The 20,539-nt window shown below is 45.2% G+C and overlaps 2 protein-coding genes across 3 annotated transcripts in view; one reads left to right on the top strand and one right to left on the bottom strand.

Annotated features, from left to right (window-relative positions):
• The window catches only part of PPP2R3B (protein phosphatase 2 regulatory subunit B''beta), a gene marked incomplete at its 5' end in the record, with an annotated part of 48,538 nt that extends 43,448 nt beyond the window's left edge, over nucleotides 1-5,090 (top strand). Inside the window, 3 exons of the mRNA XM_084292796.1 lie at nucleotides 34-152; nucleotides 237-343; nucleotides 3,910-5,090. Coding sequence (XP_084148922.1) covers nucleotides 34-152; nucleotides 237-343; nucleotides 3,910-4,054 — 371 coding nt within the window. The 3' untranslated portion in view covers nucleotides 4,055-5,090. The remainder of the gene's footprint in view (nucleotides 1-33; nucleotides 153-236; nucleotides 344-3,909) is intronic.
• A 921-nt stretch (nucleotides 5,091-6,011) lies between these two features.
• LOC311222219 (cohesin subunit SA-2-like) overlaps nucleotides 6,012-20,539 on the bottom strand; it is a 65,104-nt gene continuing 50,576 nt past the window's right edge. For both annotated transcript variants that reach the window (XM_084306392.1, XM_084306393.1), the window contains 7 exons: nucleotides 19,685-19,786; nucleotides 18,209-18,363; nucleotides 17,980-18,108; nucleotides 11,265-11,455; nucleotides 10,092-10,260; nucleotides 8,977-9,067; nucleotides 6,012-7,292 (listed from right to left, as the gene is read on the bottom strand). In XM_084306392.1, the coding sequence (XP_084162518.1) occupies nucleotides 7,284-7,292; nucleotides 8,977-9,067; nucleotides 10,092-10,260; nucleotides 11,265-11,455; nucleotides 17,980-18,108; nucleotides 18,209-18,363; nucleotides 19,685-19,786 (846 nt within the window). In that variant the 3' untranslated portion in view covers nucleotides 6,012-7,283. The remainder of the gene's footprint in view (nucleotides 7,293-8,976; nucleotides 9,068-10,091; nucleotides 10,261-11,264; nucleotides 11,456-17,979; nucleotides 18,109-18,208; nucleotides 18,364-19,684; nucleotides 19,787-20,539) is intronic.

The following is a 20,539-nucleotide window of genomic DNA, read 5'->3' as shown; positions in this document are numbered from 1 at the left end:
TACAATTATCCTCTCTCTTAATCTTGTTTACAGGAAAAATTACTCTGCATGATTTAAAGAGATGCAAGTTGACAAATGTGTTTTTTGATACTTTTTTCAACATTGAAAAATACCTCGACCATGAACAGAAAGATCAATTTTCTATGTTGCGGGTGAGTTTGAAACTGTGAAAGTCTCTTTAGCTACGTGCTTAATGATTAATGCAGCTTTGTATAACTTGCAATGTGATTGTTTAGGATGGTGAAGGCGAAAGTCAAGAGTTGTCTGACTGGGAGAAGTATGCTGCTGAAGAGTATGATATCTTGGTAGCAGAAGAGGCAGCAAGTGACCAGTGGAATGACGGGTAAGAACATCGCAGGAGAGCTGGCACAAGTCTTTTTTACTGATTCAGAGCCTCACAATCACTGCCACTGTTAATGCTGTTTTTGTAGACCATTGTTGTTGGTTGTGTTTAGCCATGTGCTCAGTGAGGCAGAAAGAACTTCCCTTAGAACCTCCCTTGTATCTAGAATGAAAGTGTCTGGAATGAAATACTCTTTGACAGTTCGTGATCACACTAATTTTGTCAAAGAAAAGGTCCTACATCAAATTTTCAGCGGAAAGATGATTTTAAACAGCTTCACAGCTAAACATGATACAACACAGTTTCTCTAGCTTGTTGAGTCAATGAAGAGCATCATTAGGAGTTTTATGGGGGAAAGACTGAGTTCTGAACTAAAAATTATATTGGCTTAAAGTATTTCCTAATTGTTCTGTGAGAGTAAACGTGAAAATTCTTGCTCTTTCAGAATCACTCCTTTCAATTTGCTAGGCGACTTCCAGAACCTCTTGGAATCGTGCTGTACTTGGAGTCAGGTTTTCAAATCTTGTTTTCAGGTGGAAGCACTAAAGCTCTGCTTCCAAAATCCTGAATTTGCCTTTCACCTTTTCATTATTTAAAAAGATAAGTAAAAAGGTACAACTTTAACTTGTTTTAGGCCTTAAGTTGAGGGACGTGTCTAGAGAAAACACGTTTTCCTGCTTTCCCTATATCAGAAAAACAAGATCATCTTCTATGCCAGACAGCAATATTCATTTTTAAAATGTCTGTTGTTCTTGGCAAGGATTTAGAGAATTACTGGCTTGATGTTTAGGAAACTGTTCTAAAAGGTGTCCCGGCCCTTGGGAGGGGGGTTGGAATTAGGTGATCCTTTCCAACCAAACTATTCTACGGTTGTAAAACATGCAAGCAAAATCTTCTCAACGTACTAAGTTCAAGAAACTAAATTCAAAAAACTTCTTAAAAGAAAGCATATGAGGGAAGAATTGTCACCCAGTCTCCTCAACAGTGAGGGCATCACACTGTTAACTCTTAGTCGAAGCCTCCCCAGAAGTGATAAATATTACAGAATTAACAAGCCAAAAAAAATACTGAAGTTTTGTTTTGCTGTGAGTTAGGCAATATTAAGCCTTCATTGCATTTATCTTTCCATCTCTAAAGCTTAATTTATGCTAAGCTTGTGGTAGGTATAGAATGTGTATTTGCATTTTTGATACTCGTCTGACACTAATGCAGAGTGTAATAGCTTAGATTTGATGCATCAAAAGAAAGAGTAGCTTCTGCAGTCTTGCTGGCTGTGAAGCATTACTCTGATAAATCAGCTGATAAAACTAGTGGGATTCTTACAAACCTGTGACGGATTCAGATTTTTGGCCCTCCTTTTAGAATGTTCTTCTAAAATTAACAAGTTAGAACTATCAAGAGTCAAAACTTGAAGTTACTGGTGGACGTAATAAAGCGCAGTAAATCAGTGTATCAGCAGGTCAGCCTGAGAGACCAGGCTCAAGACAGGAATAGCTTTAGAAAAGACTTGAATACTCTTAAATCTGAACATCTTTTATCTTAATTAAAACCACTTCCTGAAACATTTTACAACATTGTGGTTTTACTCTTCTTTCTTTTCCACTGGTCTGTTTACTTCTGTCATGGTAGTTGTCTCTCTCCACCTTCCTGTTTTAAAACACTGTTGCTGTTGCAAAGTGGTAATCCCATTTTGTCTATTCTGAGACACAAAGTTGCAAAAGTCAGATGTTTTTGACAAAGATGGCTGCTCTTAGTGAAGATGAAAGCCACAAAATTCACTGCAAGTATGCTTACCTCAGATTGTTTTTGTTCTTTCCCATAAATCTATTCAAGGTGTATCTGAAACCATGGTTCTACAGCTTTATGCATAAAATGAACAAAACTAACTAAAATGCAACATGTTTTTCAAGCTTCCAGATTATATTTAAAAATTCACCTTAAACTTCCCTCTTCAGTAGACTGCTAACAGCTCTTGGACACTTACCTTTTCAGGTATTTCCATGAAGATTTTCTCCACGGCATAGGCACTGTTGCCTTTAGAGGTTTATACAGTCAAGTATTACAGACTTGTGGAACTTCTGTAAAACAGAATCCTAATAACCCTAAAACTTGAGGGGAGGAGGGAGGTGTTTACCTTCACCGTGTTAATACACTCCTTCAGGAAAATCAGTGTGTTGCTCTAAGAATAGAATAGTTTTGCGTCAGGGCCTGGGCAATCCCAAGCACAAATTCAGGCTGGGCGGAGAACGGATGGAGAGCAGCTCTGTGACGAGAAGGACCTGGGGGTGTTGGCTGACAAGAAGCTCAACATGTGCTGGCAATCTGCACTCGCAGCCCAGAAAACCAGCCATGTGCTGGGCTGCATCAAAAGAAGTTTGGACAGCAGGATGAGGGAGGTGACTCTCCCCTTCTACTCTGCTCTTGTCAGGCCCCACCTGGAGTGCTGTGTTCAGCTCTGTTTTTCCTAGCAGAAGAAGGACATGCAAGTATTAGAATGAGTCCTGAGGAGGGCCACATATCAGAGGGCTGGAGCGCCTCTCCTATGAAGACAGGCAGAGAGAGTTGGGGTTGTTCAGCCTGGGTAAGCAAAGGCTCCAGGGAAACCTCACAGCTGCCTTCCAGTACCTACAGGAAAGATGGGGATGGACTTTGTCAGGGAGTGGAACAGAACAAGGGGGAATGGTTTTAAACTACAAGAGGGCAGGTTTAATTAAATACTAGGAAGAAATTCTTTACTCAGAGGGTGGTGAGGCCCTGGCACAGGCTGCCCAGAGAAGCTGTGGCTGCCCCATCCCTGGAGGTGTTCAAGGCCAGGCTGGATGGGGCTTTGGGCAAACTGGGCTGGTGGGAGGTGTCCCTGCCCATGGCAGGGGGGTGGAACTGGGTGGGCTTTAAGGTCTCTTCCAACCCAAACCATTCTGTGACTCTGATTGCTTCCATCTAGGCAATGCCAAAGCAGATCCTTTTTCAATATCAGCTGTCACTGACTTTAGCTAAACATTTCATTATCCATCTGTTCATTTTCATGTTCAGCTGGTGATTATCAGTAATTTCTCACTAAACAAATTGCTTTCTAGCCTCTGCTTTAAATACACGGTTGCTATCACTTCCTTGTGTTCATACCCATTTTATTAATGCTTTTGGTGTTCTTAGTTTTATTGCATCTACTGCAGGAATGTTGTTTTTCCTAACCCAGCTTAATTTCTGCTTTCTTGCAAAAAAAAAAAAAAAAAAAAAAAAAAACAAACAGGATTTCTGTCAGGTGCATAAATCTTGCATCTGACAGCGTCTAACTGAAGCGTAGTCCACTACAGCATTATGTACTAGAGCATTTTGTTTTCAGTATAGCTGTGTGTATTTCACTCTTCTGTCACATGCAGAACTTGTTGGTAAACCAGCTCAAATCGAACTAACTTTTGCAGAAACTGTGGTGTATGTGATTGTTTATTTCCTGAAAATATGAAACACTGGAAGTGATGTTCTTCCTGCAGGTGCCTTGTTAGTGCTGGGACATTTGGGCACTTCCCAATGTATCTAAACTTTTTTTTTTTTTTGCTCATTTGTAGGTACGAAGCTGAACTGAATCCTGTAGACCATCAGAAGGCGAATGTCCTGAAGTATCAAATGGAAAAAAGACCATTTTTTGAAATGCCTTCACACCTGGCTGATGTAGACTTGGATGAATATGACTATGAAGAGGACTTTGAGTAGCTGTTGCGGTCGACACTTGCAGAAGAGAAGGGACAGTCTGCAGCAGGTCTGCTACACACTACACATTTCAGTGGGGTTTGTTTCCAGGAAGTCAGCTTAGTTTTGTGCTTAAAAAAATATTTAATCACTAGACTACCTTTTAAAAGAAATGCATTTGTATGGGATGATGAAACTTTTGTATTTATTCAATAGTCTATAGTTTTTAAAATTGATTAAAATATTTATTTACAGATGTTGCATAATTCCTTCTTGGAAGAATAACAATATTTGACTTTAGAGAAGAGTAATCTACTGTTTTTTAAGAGAACTGGTGTAATTCTCTCTAAGTTGAGGAGTGGTGCACTGACAGTCTCCGTCCCTTATGCAGAGAGGCATTCCTGCCTTGCTAAGGGAGGTAAGGAGACGACTTCTACCTGGCCGGCAATGCTTATGTGCTCACGGACAGCGCTAGGGTTCTTGTGCCTTGTCAGAGACGTGACCGAGCGTGTGACCCAGCTCTTACTTACAGACGCAGTTTTATTGGACAAGCTGAGCATATTGGTGCATAAGGAAGACTAATGCCGAAACAAGTTGCTTCTCTTCTCTGTATAGTCCTTGTTTGCCCCAACTTTAACTTTGCTTGGCCTTTAAACTTCAGTGTTTTCACTGACGTTCATTATAAAAATACTATTAAATAGTGCAGTCTGTTTTAGTGTCCATACTTGATCCAAAACGAGTGTGTTATTTCTTGTAGAAGGAACCAATTTTTTTTAAATCCTTTGTATAAATGTTACTTGATCAGTGATGTGCACTAATTTGTTGTGGGCATTCAGTGCTTTTGTCTGTCCTCCCCTTCAGTTGTTTGCTATTGACACATTCCATGGATATTCATAGTGTCACAGCAGCTTGAAATTGTTGCCTCACTCTTACTGTTAAACAGATTTTGTTGAAAAAAATGTACAAAAAGATGTAAGTTATTTTGTTTGCAGTGTAGATCTGTTTAAAATGTTTAAAAATCATGTTTGTATTTTGAAATAAAGATTTTCATACATGTAATTTAACAGCTCTAATTGTTATGTACTACATCCAATTAAGTTCTGAAAGAACCACTTAAGCTATGGGTTCCATATGTATGCAGTCTGGTTAGATAATTACACCAAGCTGCATATTCAAAGCAGATGAGTTCTAGCGGGTTTTTCCCCATCCACATGGCAGTGATGCTACACAGCTGGAGGAGGTACGGAGCAGTCTGTGCCCTCAGCTCATCGCATGGCCTTCTACTGAGACTTACAAACTTACAAACCTGTGGACCTTTCAGTAATGGAGCTCATCACTCACAGCCCCACCCAAAAAAATTAAAGTAATTAAAATCCTTAGAATATTATTTGAAGAAATAATGTTGTGGTCCATTATGCCACCTTTAATAGGAATGTATGAATGTCTAATTTCTCTAAGTGTTATGCAGACACCTTTCGCTACTTCCATGTTTTTCTTACATTTGCAAACACTGAAGATACACAGAGCATTTCTTTTAAGCTCTATACAGAGCATTTATTAAGCTCTATTCGCCAAATGTGCTGTTAGAAAGATGCCAAACTGGCTTTCTGGCTGATGAGCCTGAGCATCTATTGCTGCTTGGGAGGTTGTGGCATCCTAATCTTCCCTACCCAAACCCTTCAGCTGGGAGCTGGCTTCTTAGAAACAGCTGAAGATGAGCAGCCAAAACTTTTCTCATCACAATTCTCCATTAAACAGAGCTATGGTGAATGGCAGAACCTGTAGCCATGGTTCCATGGTTGATGCTTTGTGTTTTAATTGAGAGCAGGAGTGAAGAGATTTCACTATACATTTGATATCCAAGGCCCTTTTTTCCTAGAGGATGTGCAGAGGTTTAATGGAGCAAATGAGTGTGTTGCTGTAGAAGTCTTCTTCCTTGAAGAATGATTACTGTACCTTCCCCTGAAGCGTAGTTCCCATCCCTAATGGTTTTTCCCAAAAGCTTGAGAGCATTTGTGCCTGCGGTCCTAGACCTGTGTTCTTGGTGCAGCTGCACGCTGCCTACTGTGAGAGGCCAGGCTGAGATCCACACTGCAGGGGGATGAGGGGAACATCACTGCTCAATCTGAAACACACACCTGCTGCCTCAGCAGTGATCACAGCTTGCAGTCACGTTCCTGGGAGCTGCGCTCCCGCTGCATTTAATAACAGGGCCAACCAGAGGCCAGCAGCACCGCTGGGCTTTCTCCAGTCACTGTGGGACTGTCGCATGCACCTTCCGTACTAATGGACAGCAACGGTTATACAGTTTATTTTACAGTCATGATCCAAAATATATACATAGATTAAAATTTTAAAAAAGCTTTTAGGATTAATGCAGTGTACAATTCCATGGAGCAGTAACAAAGCACTCGAGTGAAGAACGTTTCCAAACCTGTCATGGAAAGACTGCTTCTGAAGGGCTGTATTTACAGTCTATTTACATTGTCTTTTCAAGCTTTTCATATCCCCAGTAACTACTACGTGCTTGCTGTGCATGACGGATTTATTCCAGAGGAAAATACTGAGTCAACTGGTCCGCTGTTGTGTTGTTGCTGCAAGTCTCCTGAGACTGTGTCCTGATCCCCAACGGCAACCAGCCCTGTTTCTGTGAGCGCTGGCGTTCAGAAATGCTTTCAGACGCTGTGAGCCACGATTTGCACCTTACAGGCAGGAAGCGAGCAGCCCTGCCGCGTCCCTCGCCATCCGTCACCCAGCAGGGCCCTGTCCACAGCCGGGCCAGGCTCCTTGCGCTGTGACGGGGTGCGAGGGCACGAGCGCATCGCCCTCTCGGGCCTCTCACACCCAGCAGGGCGCTGCTCTGAGCTGAGCACCCTCGTCTCTGTCTCAAACAGTTCACAGAGTCTCTGAGTGTTTGTCAGTACCCTGCCTGCGATCCTTGGGGTGGGAATTTATCCACGAGGGCACTGAAGTCCAGGATGAAGTGCAGCAATAATGATGGTTGCTGCTCCCACACCTCAGAAGCACGCCACCAGCCAAAGCAGTGATACTGATGAGCAGCAGAGTGGAGAAATCGCCCACGGTGCTAGGAGCTGGTACTGGGTGGATGCCTACAGGGGGAGACTTGCCTTGAGCTGCTGTGCATCTCCTGCCGCCTTGGTTGATGCCGTCACAACCGCACTGTTCACTTCAGCAATTGGCAGAAAGCAGTAGTAGCGTGTTCTTCACTTCCGTTTATCCCCTCATTGTCACCTTAACTCTTCTAGACCAGACAAAAGACACATTAGTCAGGCTCATATTATCAAGAAAACATCACAGAGGAGCAGCTTGTAAGGTGTCAGGGCAGAGATGTCTGAATATCAGGCTAAAGGGCCATGAAGACAACCAAGGGGCTGGAGCACCTTTCCTAGGAAGACAGGCTGAGAGCGTTGGGGCTGTTCAGCCTGGAGAAGAAAAGGCTCTGGGGTGACCTCACTGCAGCTTTTCAGTACTTACAGGGCCTCATAAAAAAGATGGAGAGGGGCTTTTTGCTCAGGCAGATAATGAGAAGATGAGGGATAGTGGCTTTAAACTAAAAGAGGGGAGATTTAGATTAGATATAAGGAAGAAATTCTTCACTGTGAGGCCCTGGTGGTGAGCTCTGTCCCTGGAGGTGTTCGAGCCCAGGTCCTGGGCAGCCTGGTCTGGCAGGAGGTGTCCCTGCCCATGGCCGGGGGTTGGAGTAAGATGCTCTGTAAGGCCCCTTCCAACCCAAGCCATTCCATGGTTCTGTGCAGCCTCTAACCACTCAGCAACGCGGCCATAGGTGGCTCTCGGAAAGCACGCTGGCTGCCACAAAAGGGAAGAGGTATTTCTACACCACATGGAGCCCGGAAAATGAACAACAGGGAAAGGCCTGTCTGTTTTCTGTATAATTTCAACCTTGGTCTGCTGATTTACATTATTTTATTATCGATCTTCAATAGGAGCTGCTCCAAGCCCATTGCCTAAACCAGTATTTTACATTTTAACAGACATACAACTGGAAGAAAACACAGAAGTCCTTTCTTTCCTTCTAGTGCTCAAGCAAAAGTAAAACCCTGGATTTGTATCACATTACAAGTTCAGAGAGCAGAAGGAAATGCAAAAAAAAACAAACAACAGAAACACTCAGGCCCTTGCAATGGCTGACAGAGCAAACCCTGGGAGGAAGGAAAGGCAGTGCTGCGAGGCCCGTGGTGTGCAGCAGCCTGGTTGAGCCCTTGGCACTCGGCTGCCCCAGGGCCACGAGCCCTTCCCTGCTGCTAGGATCCGTTGCCCGCCTGCGCTCATACCCAGGCAGGCAGCTGCAGCGTGGCCACACTCCCACCTGACCCCAGAGGTGCCCTCAAGAATAACACGGGGCCGCGCCGTCTGTCACCCCAAGCCCACAACGCTCAGGTGCTTCCCTTTGAATCCCCACCTGGCCTGAGGACAATTTAATCTCCCAACAGCCTCGAATGGAAAAGGACAAAAGCCAAGGGACGCTCCAGCCACAGCGATCAATGGCCGGGAGCACAACGCGCACACCTCCTCCGAGGCAGACATTCCCTCCAGGCCACGCAGCAATGCCATCCCTGCAATGTGTCAGTAACATGAAGCAGCTGCAGAGGGTTCCTAATTAAGGAGCTTCGCAGTATGGGAAAAGGAAACTGGATCTTCCTCGTAATGCGTCCTAGCTGGTCTCCAACATACCTAAGGGTGTCCAGAAGCTACGCTACCAATTGCCGTAAGGCACGCAAATAAACGACCTGAAGAAGGAGACCTCAGACACAGCTGGAAAGGGAAGAGGAGAGAACTTTCCTCAGCCTGAAAGGGGCCACAAAATGAGCACGACAGCCAGGTGGGTACTCACAAGGTTCTGAACTCACGTTCACCCACCCCAAGTACAGCTGTCCACAGAGCTGGAAAACCCAATCCAAAATTACCTGGTCTGCATCAATCACATCAACATCGGCATCTTCACTTTTATCTCCCGCTTGTCGCTTCATCGAGACATCTGTCTCAATCTCACCTTCGCTGAAAAAAAAAAAAGAAAAAAAAAAGCTAAGTCTTGAGAAACTTTATGAGGGAAGTCATACGTTGCGCAGGTTTTATTAAGGCAGAGTGGTGCACGCATCACAATCTGTTGCTGAGGCACCCACAGAAGGTAGCCCAAAGCTTCTGGCTCAGTATTGCCTAGGTATGACATAGGCGGTGCTCTGAGGAACGTCTGAAAAAGGCAGATCAGAAACAATATCTTCATTTAAACAGGCTGGACCTACAATCTCCTATGTTTCTTTTTTTTTTGTTGTTCTATTTTACTAGTATTCACCAGGTCCATTCAACAGGTGTCCCAAAACCTGAAAAAGCACGTGTCCTCCTTCTGGGATTTGTGTGTCAGCTTTTACCCTGCCAACATGGGAAGTGGAACCCACCAGCTCAATAAATGAATTGCATTGCAGGACATTATCCCAGCCGAGCACTCTGAGCTCTTTACACAGCTCAGAAGTAGACTGAAGGCTTGCTACTTCTGCAACACCTCTCTTACATCCTGTTCTGGTGGGTTCCACTTCCATGTGTGTGCACGCTGCACGTAGACACGCAGCTCTTTGAAAGAAAGCCACCAGCAACACAGCAGTTAACAACGGATCTGCAGAGACAAGAATCCTCTCTTTCATTTCCAGAGGTGCAGAAAACACCCAGTGTTGGGCTGCACCACACAGCCAGGGAACAGCTGACAGCACAGGCCTCTGATCAGGAACAGAGACAAGAGAAGTGGGACAGGGAACTCCTCCTGCCTTGTCTGTTTCCCCACACGCTCGGTATTTGCCCAAGAAGTACTGGAAGCTCCGTGGCAGTGGGGAACGATGAGGGCAAGGCAGCAAATGCAGCTATCGGCCCGAGGAAATGAAGAACACAGCCTGTCCCTGGGACACGGCTCGCACAATACTGCGCTTTGCCCATGGCAGGACTGCAAAAAGCAGAAGCAGAGGTGGGTCGAGAGACCCCAGCTCCCAGCACTGGGACACGTGAAAGAGCTTCTAAGACATCTCGCCAGTACCTTTGCTGCAGCCCGCCGGGACAAGGGGGTGGCACATGCTCCTGCGAGTTCGTCTCTCGAGATTTCAGCCTCTTTCTGCTCTTCCCTGCTGCGGAGGTGAGCTGGGAAGCAGGCTGTAAGGCTGGATCTTGGCTTGCTGCTTCAGCAGGGCTGGCTTCAGGCAAAGACCCTGTAGGAGACAGCGAACAGACCCCGTTCTTCAACCTCGCCCTCAGAGGCTGGGCATTTCCAACAGCAGCGTCCCCGCTGCAGGGGAGCAGCGGAAGCCAAGCTCAAGGAGAGATTTGGGGCAAAGCAGCCATTTATTGAAAGGTGCAACTAAAAGGCACACAAAAGAAAAACAATTTAATTTGCCCCGATCATTTTTGCAATATAGGCTTACGATCTTAGCCCCAGTCCTTTCGTGCTACCAGCACTGCTGACTCTGTGTCACCCTCACGATAGGAGGGCCTCTTGGACACAAAAGGACAAGGTTTTGGAAGGCAGAGCACTAACAAGAGAAATTCTGAGAAAGAATGAGAGAGAAACTGAAGGTCTTTGGGAGAAATTCCCTTTCCTCCCCATAGACCTGCACATGTCCATAGCACTTAGGAGTTTTACTGGCAACTGTTTTCATTGTGGCTTTTCTACATATAACTAATCCCCACCATGTCTTTACAGATTGGAAGTCCATGCGAGCAGCCCACGTAACTCACTAAGTTAGGAATATGATTCCAATTTAGAAGGCTAGACCCCCTGAAACCTCAACAGATAGAAAGAACCCAGAGAATGATTTGTCCCAGACTATCTGGGCTGAGGACACGAACCAACTTCTGGGAATATCGCCCCTTTCTCAATCACCCACAGGGCCCAAATCAACAACGCCCTTAACGTAACAGCTGAAAGCACCGAGCCAAGCCCCAGTGGCACAGACAAATGGCAGAGCTCAATTCAAGATCATCTGAATTTGGCTCACACAAGGTCTCCAGACCAATCTTCCTCCAACTGAGTAACGAAGAGACCTTTAACAACAGCTAAAAACGTTTGGCAGTAAAGCTGAAGGCAAACACCACGGTTCCAACTGGAGAGGCCACGAGGTCCAACACACTGCGGCACCGCTAACGCAAAGCACGACGCGCATTTTCGCTGGGACAAAGCCAGCACAGCTGATTCCCAGCAGCCCCATTCCCATACCATTCGACAATTTCCTTTTGCAAGAAGATGCCTTAGAGGTGCCCACTTGGGACCACTCCCCTAAGCTGCCGAGGACAGAGCTCTCCTCATCTTCGTTGGCCAGTAAGGAGTTTTTGTACCAGATCAACGGCTGCCATTCGTCTCGGCTGTAAGGCAGCGGCTCGACTGCGTACCTCTGTAAGTAAGCATACCTGGAGAAAAACAAAAGCAAGCATAAAAAAAACTCAGTATCCTTCCCGTCAACATCGAGGGAAGGTTTTGCTAGAAAGGCATTTTGCCTTTACTGTCCAAAGGTGCAGACAGAACTGTCAATGCAGTGAAAAGAAAAGACACCCTTTTTCTCTTGTCTGACATCTCTGAAATATGGGAATAGTTAAAATGCAAATGCCTTCAAAGCTAAGAGAGTGCTTGAATTTCAGCATTAGAGGCAACGTTTGGTTCACAGGAATTATAGAATTACACCAGTCTCTAAAAAGAAGTCCCCACGTAGGAAGTCACTGCCCATTGCTGCTACCAGGGGCAGCTTGAACGGAGCAGCACTCTGAGGGCACGCCACTTTTCCTGGGGGCCCTTTTCTGCCTCTTGGACTGCCGCGAAAAGGAGATCCCAGGTGACAGACACTTCTCGTGATTCAATAGCACGGCAGGTCAGAAAGTGGGGTATTTGCACCACAAGTGCCTGTTTTGTCAATATATATTTTTTTAAAATGAACAAGCAATAAAAACACTTCTCTGGAATATCATATCAGCCCCAATCCAATCCTCGCAGGTTCACAATAAGATTTTGAGTGTCTGAAAAAAGCAGTTAACAGCTCTGCAGTTGTGACAATGCACAGGACGCAGGAAGCATTGCTTCAAATCCCTGTTCTGCTTGATTCGATTCACAGACTTGACGTTGTACCCCCCTAAGTCTCAGGTGAATAACTTAATCACCAGGCTACCAGCCCTTCTGGAGCAAAGAGGTCCCCTTCAAACATTTTTGAAAAATAGGGTATTTCCGACACAGTTTTTCTGATCCATTCCTACATCATAACAATAAGAAAACAAAATCACAGCCTGACTCAGGATTAGAAATTGGATATTCACTACATTTCAGCTACAGCTCATCACTTCAGAATCAAGCCCCGTCTTGTTAAAACAGACCCTACCTTAGCAAAACCAAAAGTGACAGTTTTAACACCAGCCTGTACAGTATATTATTTTTTCTTTGATTAAGAGAGTGGCCTGGAAAATATCAGACATTTCATTTGCTTTGCAAAAAAAAGGAAAGAAGGAAAGAAGGAAAGAAGGAAAGAACCCCTCTGCCTATGGTGGCAGGGAGGGGTTCAGAGAGGACACGGAAAGCTCACCTGTTAAACACGTGGCTCCGGGACTGGTGCCAACGCAGAAATCTTGGGTTTTTTGATCATGGGGCACTTTACTCAGCACCTGGCCTGATGGCTGCAGACGGGTCCCTATCTTTTAGGGGAAAAAGGATCCTGGGCCAGGAACTGGCAGGGCTCATTGAGAGGGCTTTAAACTAGGTAGGAAGGGGGATGGGGCTGAGGCTAGGATTGTTGGGGCTGTGCCAGGGGGAACAATGGCTAGGCTGGAGGATAAGGCTATGGCCCAGCTGAAGTGCATCTACACCAATGCACGCAGCATGGGTAACAAACAGGAGGAGCTGGAAGCCATCGTGCGGCAGGCAGGCTACGACTTGGTTGCCATCACGGAGACGTGGTGGGACCAGTCTCATGACTGGAGTGCTGCAATGCCTGGCTATAAGCTCTATAGAAGGGACAGGCAGCATAGAAGGGGTGGTGGTGTGGCTCTCTATATTAGAGAGTCTTTCGAGGTTGTAGAACTCGAGGTTGGGAATGACAAGGTCGAGTCCCTTTGGGTTAGGATCGGCAGGGACAACAAGGCTAGTGTCCTGGTCGGGGTCTGCTATAGACCGCCGAACCAGGATGAAGAGACGGATGAGGAATTCTACAGGCAGCTGACAGAGGTTGCTAAATCATCAGCTCTTGTACTCGTGGGGGACTTCAACTTCCCTGACATATCCTGGAAGCACAACACAGCCCTGAGAAAGCAGTCTAGGAGGTTTCTGGAGAGCGTGGAAGATAGCTTCCTGACGCAGCTGGTTAGTGAACCTACCAGGGGTGGTGCCCCGCTAGACCTTCTCTTCACAAACAGAGAAGGACTGGTGGAGGGCGTGATCGTCGGGAGCTGTCTTGGGCAGAGTGACCACGCAATGGTGGAGTTCACTATTCTTGGCGAGGCCAGGAAGGGGACCAGTAAAACCGCTGTATTGGACTTTCGAAGGGCTAACTTTGAGCTGCTCAGGACACTGGTTGGTGGAGTCCCTTGGGAGGTGGTTCTGAAGGGCAGAGGGGTCCAGGAAGGCTGGGCGCTCTTCAAGAGGGAAGTCTTAATGGCGCAGGAACGGTCTGTCCCCACGTGCCCAAAGACGAGCTGGCGGGGAAGAAGACCGGCCTGGCTCAACAGAGAATTGTGGCTTGATCTTAGGAGGAAAAAGAGGGTTTATAAGCTTTGGAAAAGTGGGCAGGCCACTAAGGAGGACTTTAAAGAAGTAGCGAGGCTGTGCAGGGACAAAATTAGGAAGGCCAAAGCTCATCTGGAGCTCAATCTGGCTACTGCCATTAAAGATAACAAAAAACGTTTCTATAAATACATCAACACAAAAAGGAGGACTAAGGAGAATCTCCATCCTTTACTGGATGCGGGGGGAAACTTAGTTACAAGAGATGAGGAAAAGGCGGAGGTGCTCAATGCCTTCTTTGCCTCAGTCTTTAGCGGCAATACCGGATGTTCTCTGGATACTCAGTACCCTGAGCTGGTGGAAGGGGATGGGGAGCAGGATGTGGCCCTCATTATCCATGAAGAACTGGTTGGTGACCTGCTACGGCACTTAGATGTGCACAAGTCGATGGGGCCGGATGGGATCCACCCAAGGGTACTGAGGGAACTGGCACAAGAGCTGGCCAAGCCGCTTTCCATCATTTATCAACAGTCCTGGCTATCGGGGGAGGTTCCAATCGACTGGCGGCTAGCAAACGTGACGCCCATCTACAAGAAGGGCCGGAGGGCAGACCCGGGAAACTACAGGCCTGTCAGTTTGACCTCAGTGCCAGGAAAGCTCATGGAGCAGATCCTCCTGAGAGTCATCATGCAGCAATTGCAGGGGAAGCAGGCGATCAGGCCCAGTCAGCATGGCTTTATGAAAGGCAGGTCATGCCTGACGAACCTGATCTCCTTCTATGACAGAGTGACGCGCTGGGTGGATGAGGGAAAGGCTGTGGATGTGGTCTACCTTGACTTCAGCAAGGCTTTTGACACCGTCTCCCACAGCATTCTCCTCAAGAAACTGTCTGCTCTTGGCTTGGACTGGCGCACACTTCGCTGGGTTAGAAACTGGCTGGATAGCCGGGCCCAAAGAGTCGTGGTGAATGGAGCCAAGTCCAGTTGGAGGCCAGTCACTAGTGGCGTCCCCCAGGGCTCGGTGCTGGGGCCGGTCCTCTTTAATATCTTCATTGATGATCTGGACGAGGGCATTGAGTGCACCCTCAGTAAGTTCGCAGATGACACCAAGTTAGGTGCGTGTGTCGATCTGCTCGAGGGTAGGAAAGCCCTGCAGGAGGATCTGGATAGGCTGCACCGATGGGCTGAGGTCAACTGCATGAAGTTCAACAAGGCCAAGTGCCGGGTCCTGCACCTGGGGCGCAATAACCCCAAGCAGAGCTACAGGCTGGGAGAGGAATGGTTGGAGAGCTGCCAGGCAGAGAAGGACCTGGGAGTGATGGTGGATAGTCAGCTGAATATGAGCCAGCAGTGTGCTCAGGTGGCCAAGAAGGCCAACGGCATCCTGGCTTGTATCAGGAACAGCGTGACCAGCAGGGCGAGGGAGGTGATCGTCCCCCTGTACTCAGCTCTGGTGAGGCCGCACCTCGAGTACTGTGTTCAGTTTTGGGCCCCTCGCTACAAGAAGGACATCGAGGTGCTTGAGCGGGTGCAGAGAAGGGCGACGAAGCTGGTGAGGGGCCTGGAGAACAAGTCCTACGAGGAGCGGCTGAGGGAGCTGGGCTTGTTCAGCCTGGAGAAGAGGAGGCTCAGGGGTGACCTTATCGCTCTCTATAGGTACCTCAAGGGAGGCTGTAGCGAGGTGGGGGTTGGCCTGTTCTCCCACGTGCCTGGTGACAGGACGAGGGGGAATGGGCTTAAGTTGAGCCAGGGGAGTTTTAGGTTAGATGTTAGGAAGAATTTCTTCACTGAAAGGGTTGTTAGACATTGGAACAGGCTGCCCAGGGAAGTGGTGGAGTCACCATCCCTGGAAGTCTTCAAAAGACGTTTAGATGTAGAGCTTAGGGATATGGTTTAGTGGAGGGCTGTTAGCGTTAGGTTGGAGGTTGGACTCGATGACCTTGAGGTCTCTTCCAACCTAGAGATTCTGTGATTCTGTGAAGGAAAGAAGGAAAGAAGGAAAGAAGGAAAGAAGGAAAGAAGGAAAGAAGGAAAGAAGGAAAGAAGGAAAGAAGGAAAGAAGGAAAGAAGGAAAGAAGGAAAGAAGGAAAATCATTGCTGGGAGGTGGTTAGGGTAAGCACGACTCAATTAGAGTCGTACACCCTGAGCGCCTTGGGAATGGCGAAACCCCAGTAATGGGATTTGTTGGTTTCAAACAAGCACGTATTGTAACTACTGTTTTAGGGCCTAATCCAACTGCTGTCCGTGTCAATGGAAAGACTCCTACTTATTCGGGAGTCAAGCTCTTCGTACTGCTTGTTATTCAATAATCCATTTCTTGTGTGCATTTTGTGGCACAGAGCAGTTGACACGTCAGGTATTTTACTGCTACAGCCTGGGCAATTACAGGCAGAGAAGGTTAAAATCCATATACTTTGATGGCGTTGAAATATACTCCTTTCTATCAAATGCCCATATTCTGTATCTCATCTGTTATAGGTACATTCACATATGTGAATATACAGACCTGGACATCAATCCCATGATTAATAATAAAAATGAAAATAACCAGATGTTTATTTCTGAAAGTTCATGTTGACCCAAAGCATTCCACCCAGTAATTTATGATACAGCTAAACCTAAATATTTCTAGGAGGAAATATAATCTCCTGCCCCTGCAAGGCGTTTTAAGCCTCCCAGAATAGAAACTGTTACTCTAGAAACATTGTCTGAAAGTCGTTGTGGATAAAATTCCAATTTCCCCCCTTGTGAATTTTATTGTTTCCCATTTGTCCCCAGCAGCAGTGGGTGGGTCTGAGGCAGCAAACTCAAGGAGCATTCCCTGCTAGGTTCTGTATTTCCCACAAAAGTTTTCAATGTCTAAACCTACCTGAATGTATAGATTACAATTAGGGATATACTTCTGGAATATATCCACCAGTCAAGAAGTTAAATAGAACCATAGGAAAGAATAATCCGGATATAACTTTATATCTGCCTACTTCAATTATGATTTTTTTTCTCTTGTTTAATTGAAAAAATACTCCTTGAAGGTACATGAAATTACATTTTTTTTCAAGGATGAATTAACAGACATCTACTTATTGCACAAGTATCACCACACGGGTAATAAGAGAACTTCAAAATCCCGGCAACATGGACACAGATGTACAGGAACTGTACAAAACCAGTACATACAAAATCTATGACAAAAATCTAGTCATAGATCTCAAAGATTCTCTCCAAGAAGAATGCACAAACAAAAAGGGAAGTTATCACTTCCTGTCGATTATCCACCCTAGATTTACCAGGGCTGTTACCAGTGTATGTCAGATATTTTTCTTTTCCTATTTTGCATTTTAGGTTTGAATTTATTTTTTAAAAGCATGTTGTGTGGGTAACTGGCAATCATTAATAAACTTTATTTGTTATGTAAAGTAGCAAAGAATTAGACATTTTACCAATCTTGACCTATGTTATATAAAAAATGGTTGACGGTCCCCATGGAGATTAACCTCCAATTTCAGACAAAGTGACACAGGACCAAACAAGTGACACAGGGCTCAGCAAGATGAGTTTTTCTTTTGTTTCATTGCTTCTCCAAAGCAGAACTTTTCCTGACAGGTATTGGAGCAATTTGCTAAGGAATTCCAAAAGGCAGATGTGTCTTCATGTCTCATCTAACTTTCCCATGTCTTCAAATGTGCTCTCAGGAAAATGGAAATACTTGTTATATATTTTGAAATAACTTTTGCAGTGTCTTGTAAAGAAGAGGACTGAAGTACAGATATCCAAAATACACACTACTGACCAGGGAAATAAAGACGATGGTCAAATGGCTCAGTCCTGACCCTGTGGAATTAGATTGTTGCAAAATAATTATCTAGGCACTATATCCTCCTCAATCTTTTGTGTTTTACTTTTCTCTTCAGAAAAGCATTCCTCCCACTCCACTAGCCAGTCAAGTTGCAAATCTCTGCCACAAAGTTCGCATTGTCTTTCCCTTACACTAATTGCCACATAAAGTCACAACCATTCTAGAAAAAGGTGTAGAAAGGGTACTGCACATGTAAGTAAATACTACGATAAAATTCAACAAGTGTCTCTAAAACCAAGAGCTTCAGGGGCAGATTGATTTCAAAAGGTCTCTGAAAAGCCTTTGAGCGACTTCTCCAGCACTGCAGGTCAAGTGTCCCATGTACAGAGATATACAAAATACAACCCACGCATGAAAATGTGGAAGAATTTAACTTACACTATTTTTTTGTCAGGCTTTAGCAGCTTATAGGAAAATTCACTGATGATTAACAGAAAGCTTAAGTTAGGAGGAAAGCTCTTTCCGTCTGTTCCAGTAGCTCCTTGAAAGGCAAATTCGATCCCTTCCCTATTGAAACAAAACAAAACAAACAAAAAGAGAGAGAATTAAGTAATAAAACAGACAGCTAACAAAAGCAATGACCATGGGCATTGTACGTGGCACATACTTGTGTATCATGGCTACAGATTCTCTAGATTTCACCTGGTCCCAGCCAAACGTTAGCGAAAACCGACGAGCCAGTTCTTTCATGTTTGTGAAGGAAGCAGATGCCAAGTCCACACCAGTACTGCTGTCTTGGCTTTCTGCACACGTCTGAAACAGCTGCAAAAGAAGTCCAAGATAAGCAACCACATGGAACCCTACAGGCAAACAAAGCTTCAGGAGGACAGAGAGACACGTGCGCCCAGTAACAGCTTAAAAGATAGAAGCCTTACAAAAGAGTAGTTAAGTCATGTTCTTCAAAAGCACACAACAAGCACTAGGAACTGACACAAAAGACAAGTGCTTAACAGACATGCACGAACTGAAAAGTAAAATAAAATAAAAAAAAAAAAAAAAGACATGCGTACAAAGAGAATCAATTCCTGAAGGTGAGGGCCCCATCTGTTGTTGAGTCTTCTGAATCAAGCCCAAGAGGAGTAATATGCCTGAGAGGTTTTCAGGGTATCAGAATGCAGATATAGCACACAGGTCTGGCAGCAGGACAGCCCAATTTCTGAGAGTGAGACTGGGTTAAAAGCAAGTCTCAAAACCAATTACTACGTTTCGGGATTTTTTTCCTAACAGAACATGGAGGTAGCTTCAACCTGTTAACTTTCAAGGTCAAGCCAAGACCAGAAAGGGCCTGTTGTCTATGTGATACACAAACACAAAGTGCTGACTATGTCAGCAGAATACATGTAGCCAAATGCTGCTTAGCCTGGTCTAAGCTCAGATTTCAGGGGCTGGTTCGCAGATCTAAGCCCCTGGCAATGGGTGTGAAATAAGCAAAGCTCATGTATCAGTACCCCCTGGGAGGAGCCTGCTCTGGGGCTTACAGCACGACTCGACTCGAGCTAGAAGCAGCTCTGGCCATGGGCAGAGCTGGCAGAAGCAGCTGCTAAAATAGCTGACTGGCCTCATCAGTCAGCAGCTGCAAAACCCTTCAAAAGGGCTGTGCCCCACTTTCTTCCACAAAAAATAACACTGAAAGTACTGGGGCTTAGAGCTGGCCAGCCACAGGCACACTTACTCACAGTTCCTCATATTCAACAGGAATTGAGGTAGTCAGTAAAACCTAGAATACTGTCCTTAACCTTAAGGTTAAGAGACACCCACCATGTCCCAAAGGAGACTCTGTAATCTGAACGATTACATCAATCCCAACATGCTATGCCTTTGAAGATTGAAAAAAAAAAAAAAGAAAAAAAACACCTGTGCACAAAATTAAAGTTTAAAATAGGTGTAATGAGTAAAATAGGTGTAAGGAGTTTCATTAAGACATGCAAAAACACATCTAAATAGAAAGCAAAGCCAAGGAACGAATTTCTTTCACTAGGCTTTAAAAATTAATTTGAATAATTACGGAAAGGTAGGGAAAAGGCTAATATGAAACACAGCTGTCTTAAGAACCCCCATCCTCTCATTTTAATTATAACCTTACCTGCTGCAGACAGAGAATCAGTGCCCTGGCACTCTCAATTCTGTTATTGTGCCTCGTCCTGCTTAGAGTTTCTTTAATTATATCCCCAAAATCGTTGTAAGCCTATTAACAGCAACAGATGAAAATTAGTGTTTCCCTTCCATAGTGCTGGGAATACACAAAACAGATGACTATGTTCACGTCACACAAGAAGTTTATAAAACACTCCCAGTATCAGTACACCCAAACTATAAAATCAAAATTGGACGTTTTATTTTATGTTTAAAGCAAAGGTCTGCTCCCTTAAGAGTAATGTGTATGTTAAAGTTACTCTGAAATTGTTAAGTATTATAACAAAAGAACAATCCTCCTTAGAAGAAGAACAGAGTTTTACATATTCAACCAGTGCTTGCCCAATGAAGTGAGGGTCAATATCCACACTCAGGTATTTCCAGTGGCAATTGCCCGCTCTGTGCTGTTCTTAGCCCTCTCCACACACATTTCAGAGTGGCTGAGGCTCTAGCAGCTGTCTAAGCACGGGGACCCACATGAAATCTAGGCCATCTGAATGTGAACTGTGGGAGCTTTATGAAATATGCTGACCACTTCAGTGTGAGACTCTCCATAGTTAAAACACTCTCCCAGCCATAAACTGCTTCTCCGTAATGGCCTCTTTGGAGAAGCCAAGGAGCAGATGTTCAGACATATAGCCTCTACTCAACTTTCAGTTACTTTGTCTGCAATGACACACCTTTGCAGAGCAAGGAGGCGAGACTCTTCCGCTCTTGCTTGGTTTTATAGCCCTTCTGTGAGTACACGAGGATTCTGAGCCATAAACCATTAACCACATCTTTCGTAAACACTGGAGTCATTTTC

The sequence above is a fragment of the Netta rufina genome, assembly GCF_964035555.1.
Source record: "Netta rufina genome assembly, chromosome: 1".
Classification (NCBI taxonomy): Eukaryota; Metazoa; Chordata; class Aves; order Anseriformes; family Anatidae; genus Netta; species Netta rufina.
Note: the sequence above shows the minus strand (reverse complement) of the source record. Positions and strands in the feature narration are given on the sequence as shown.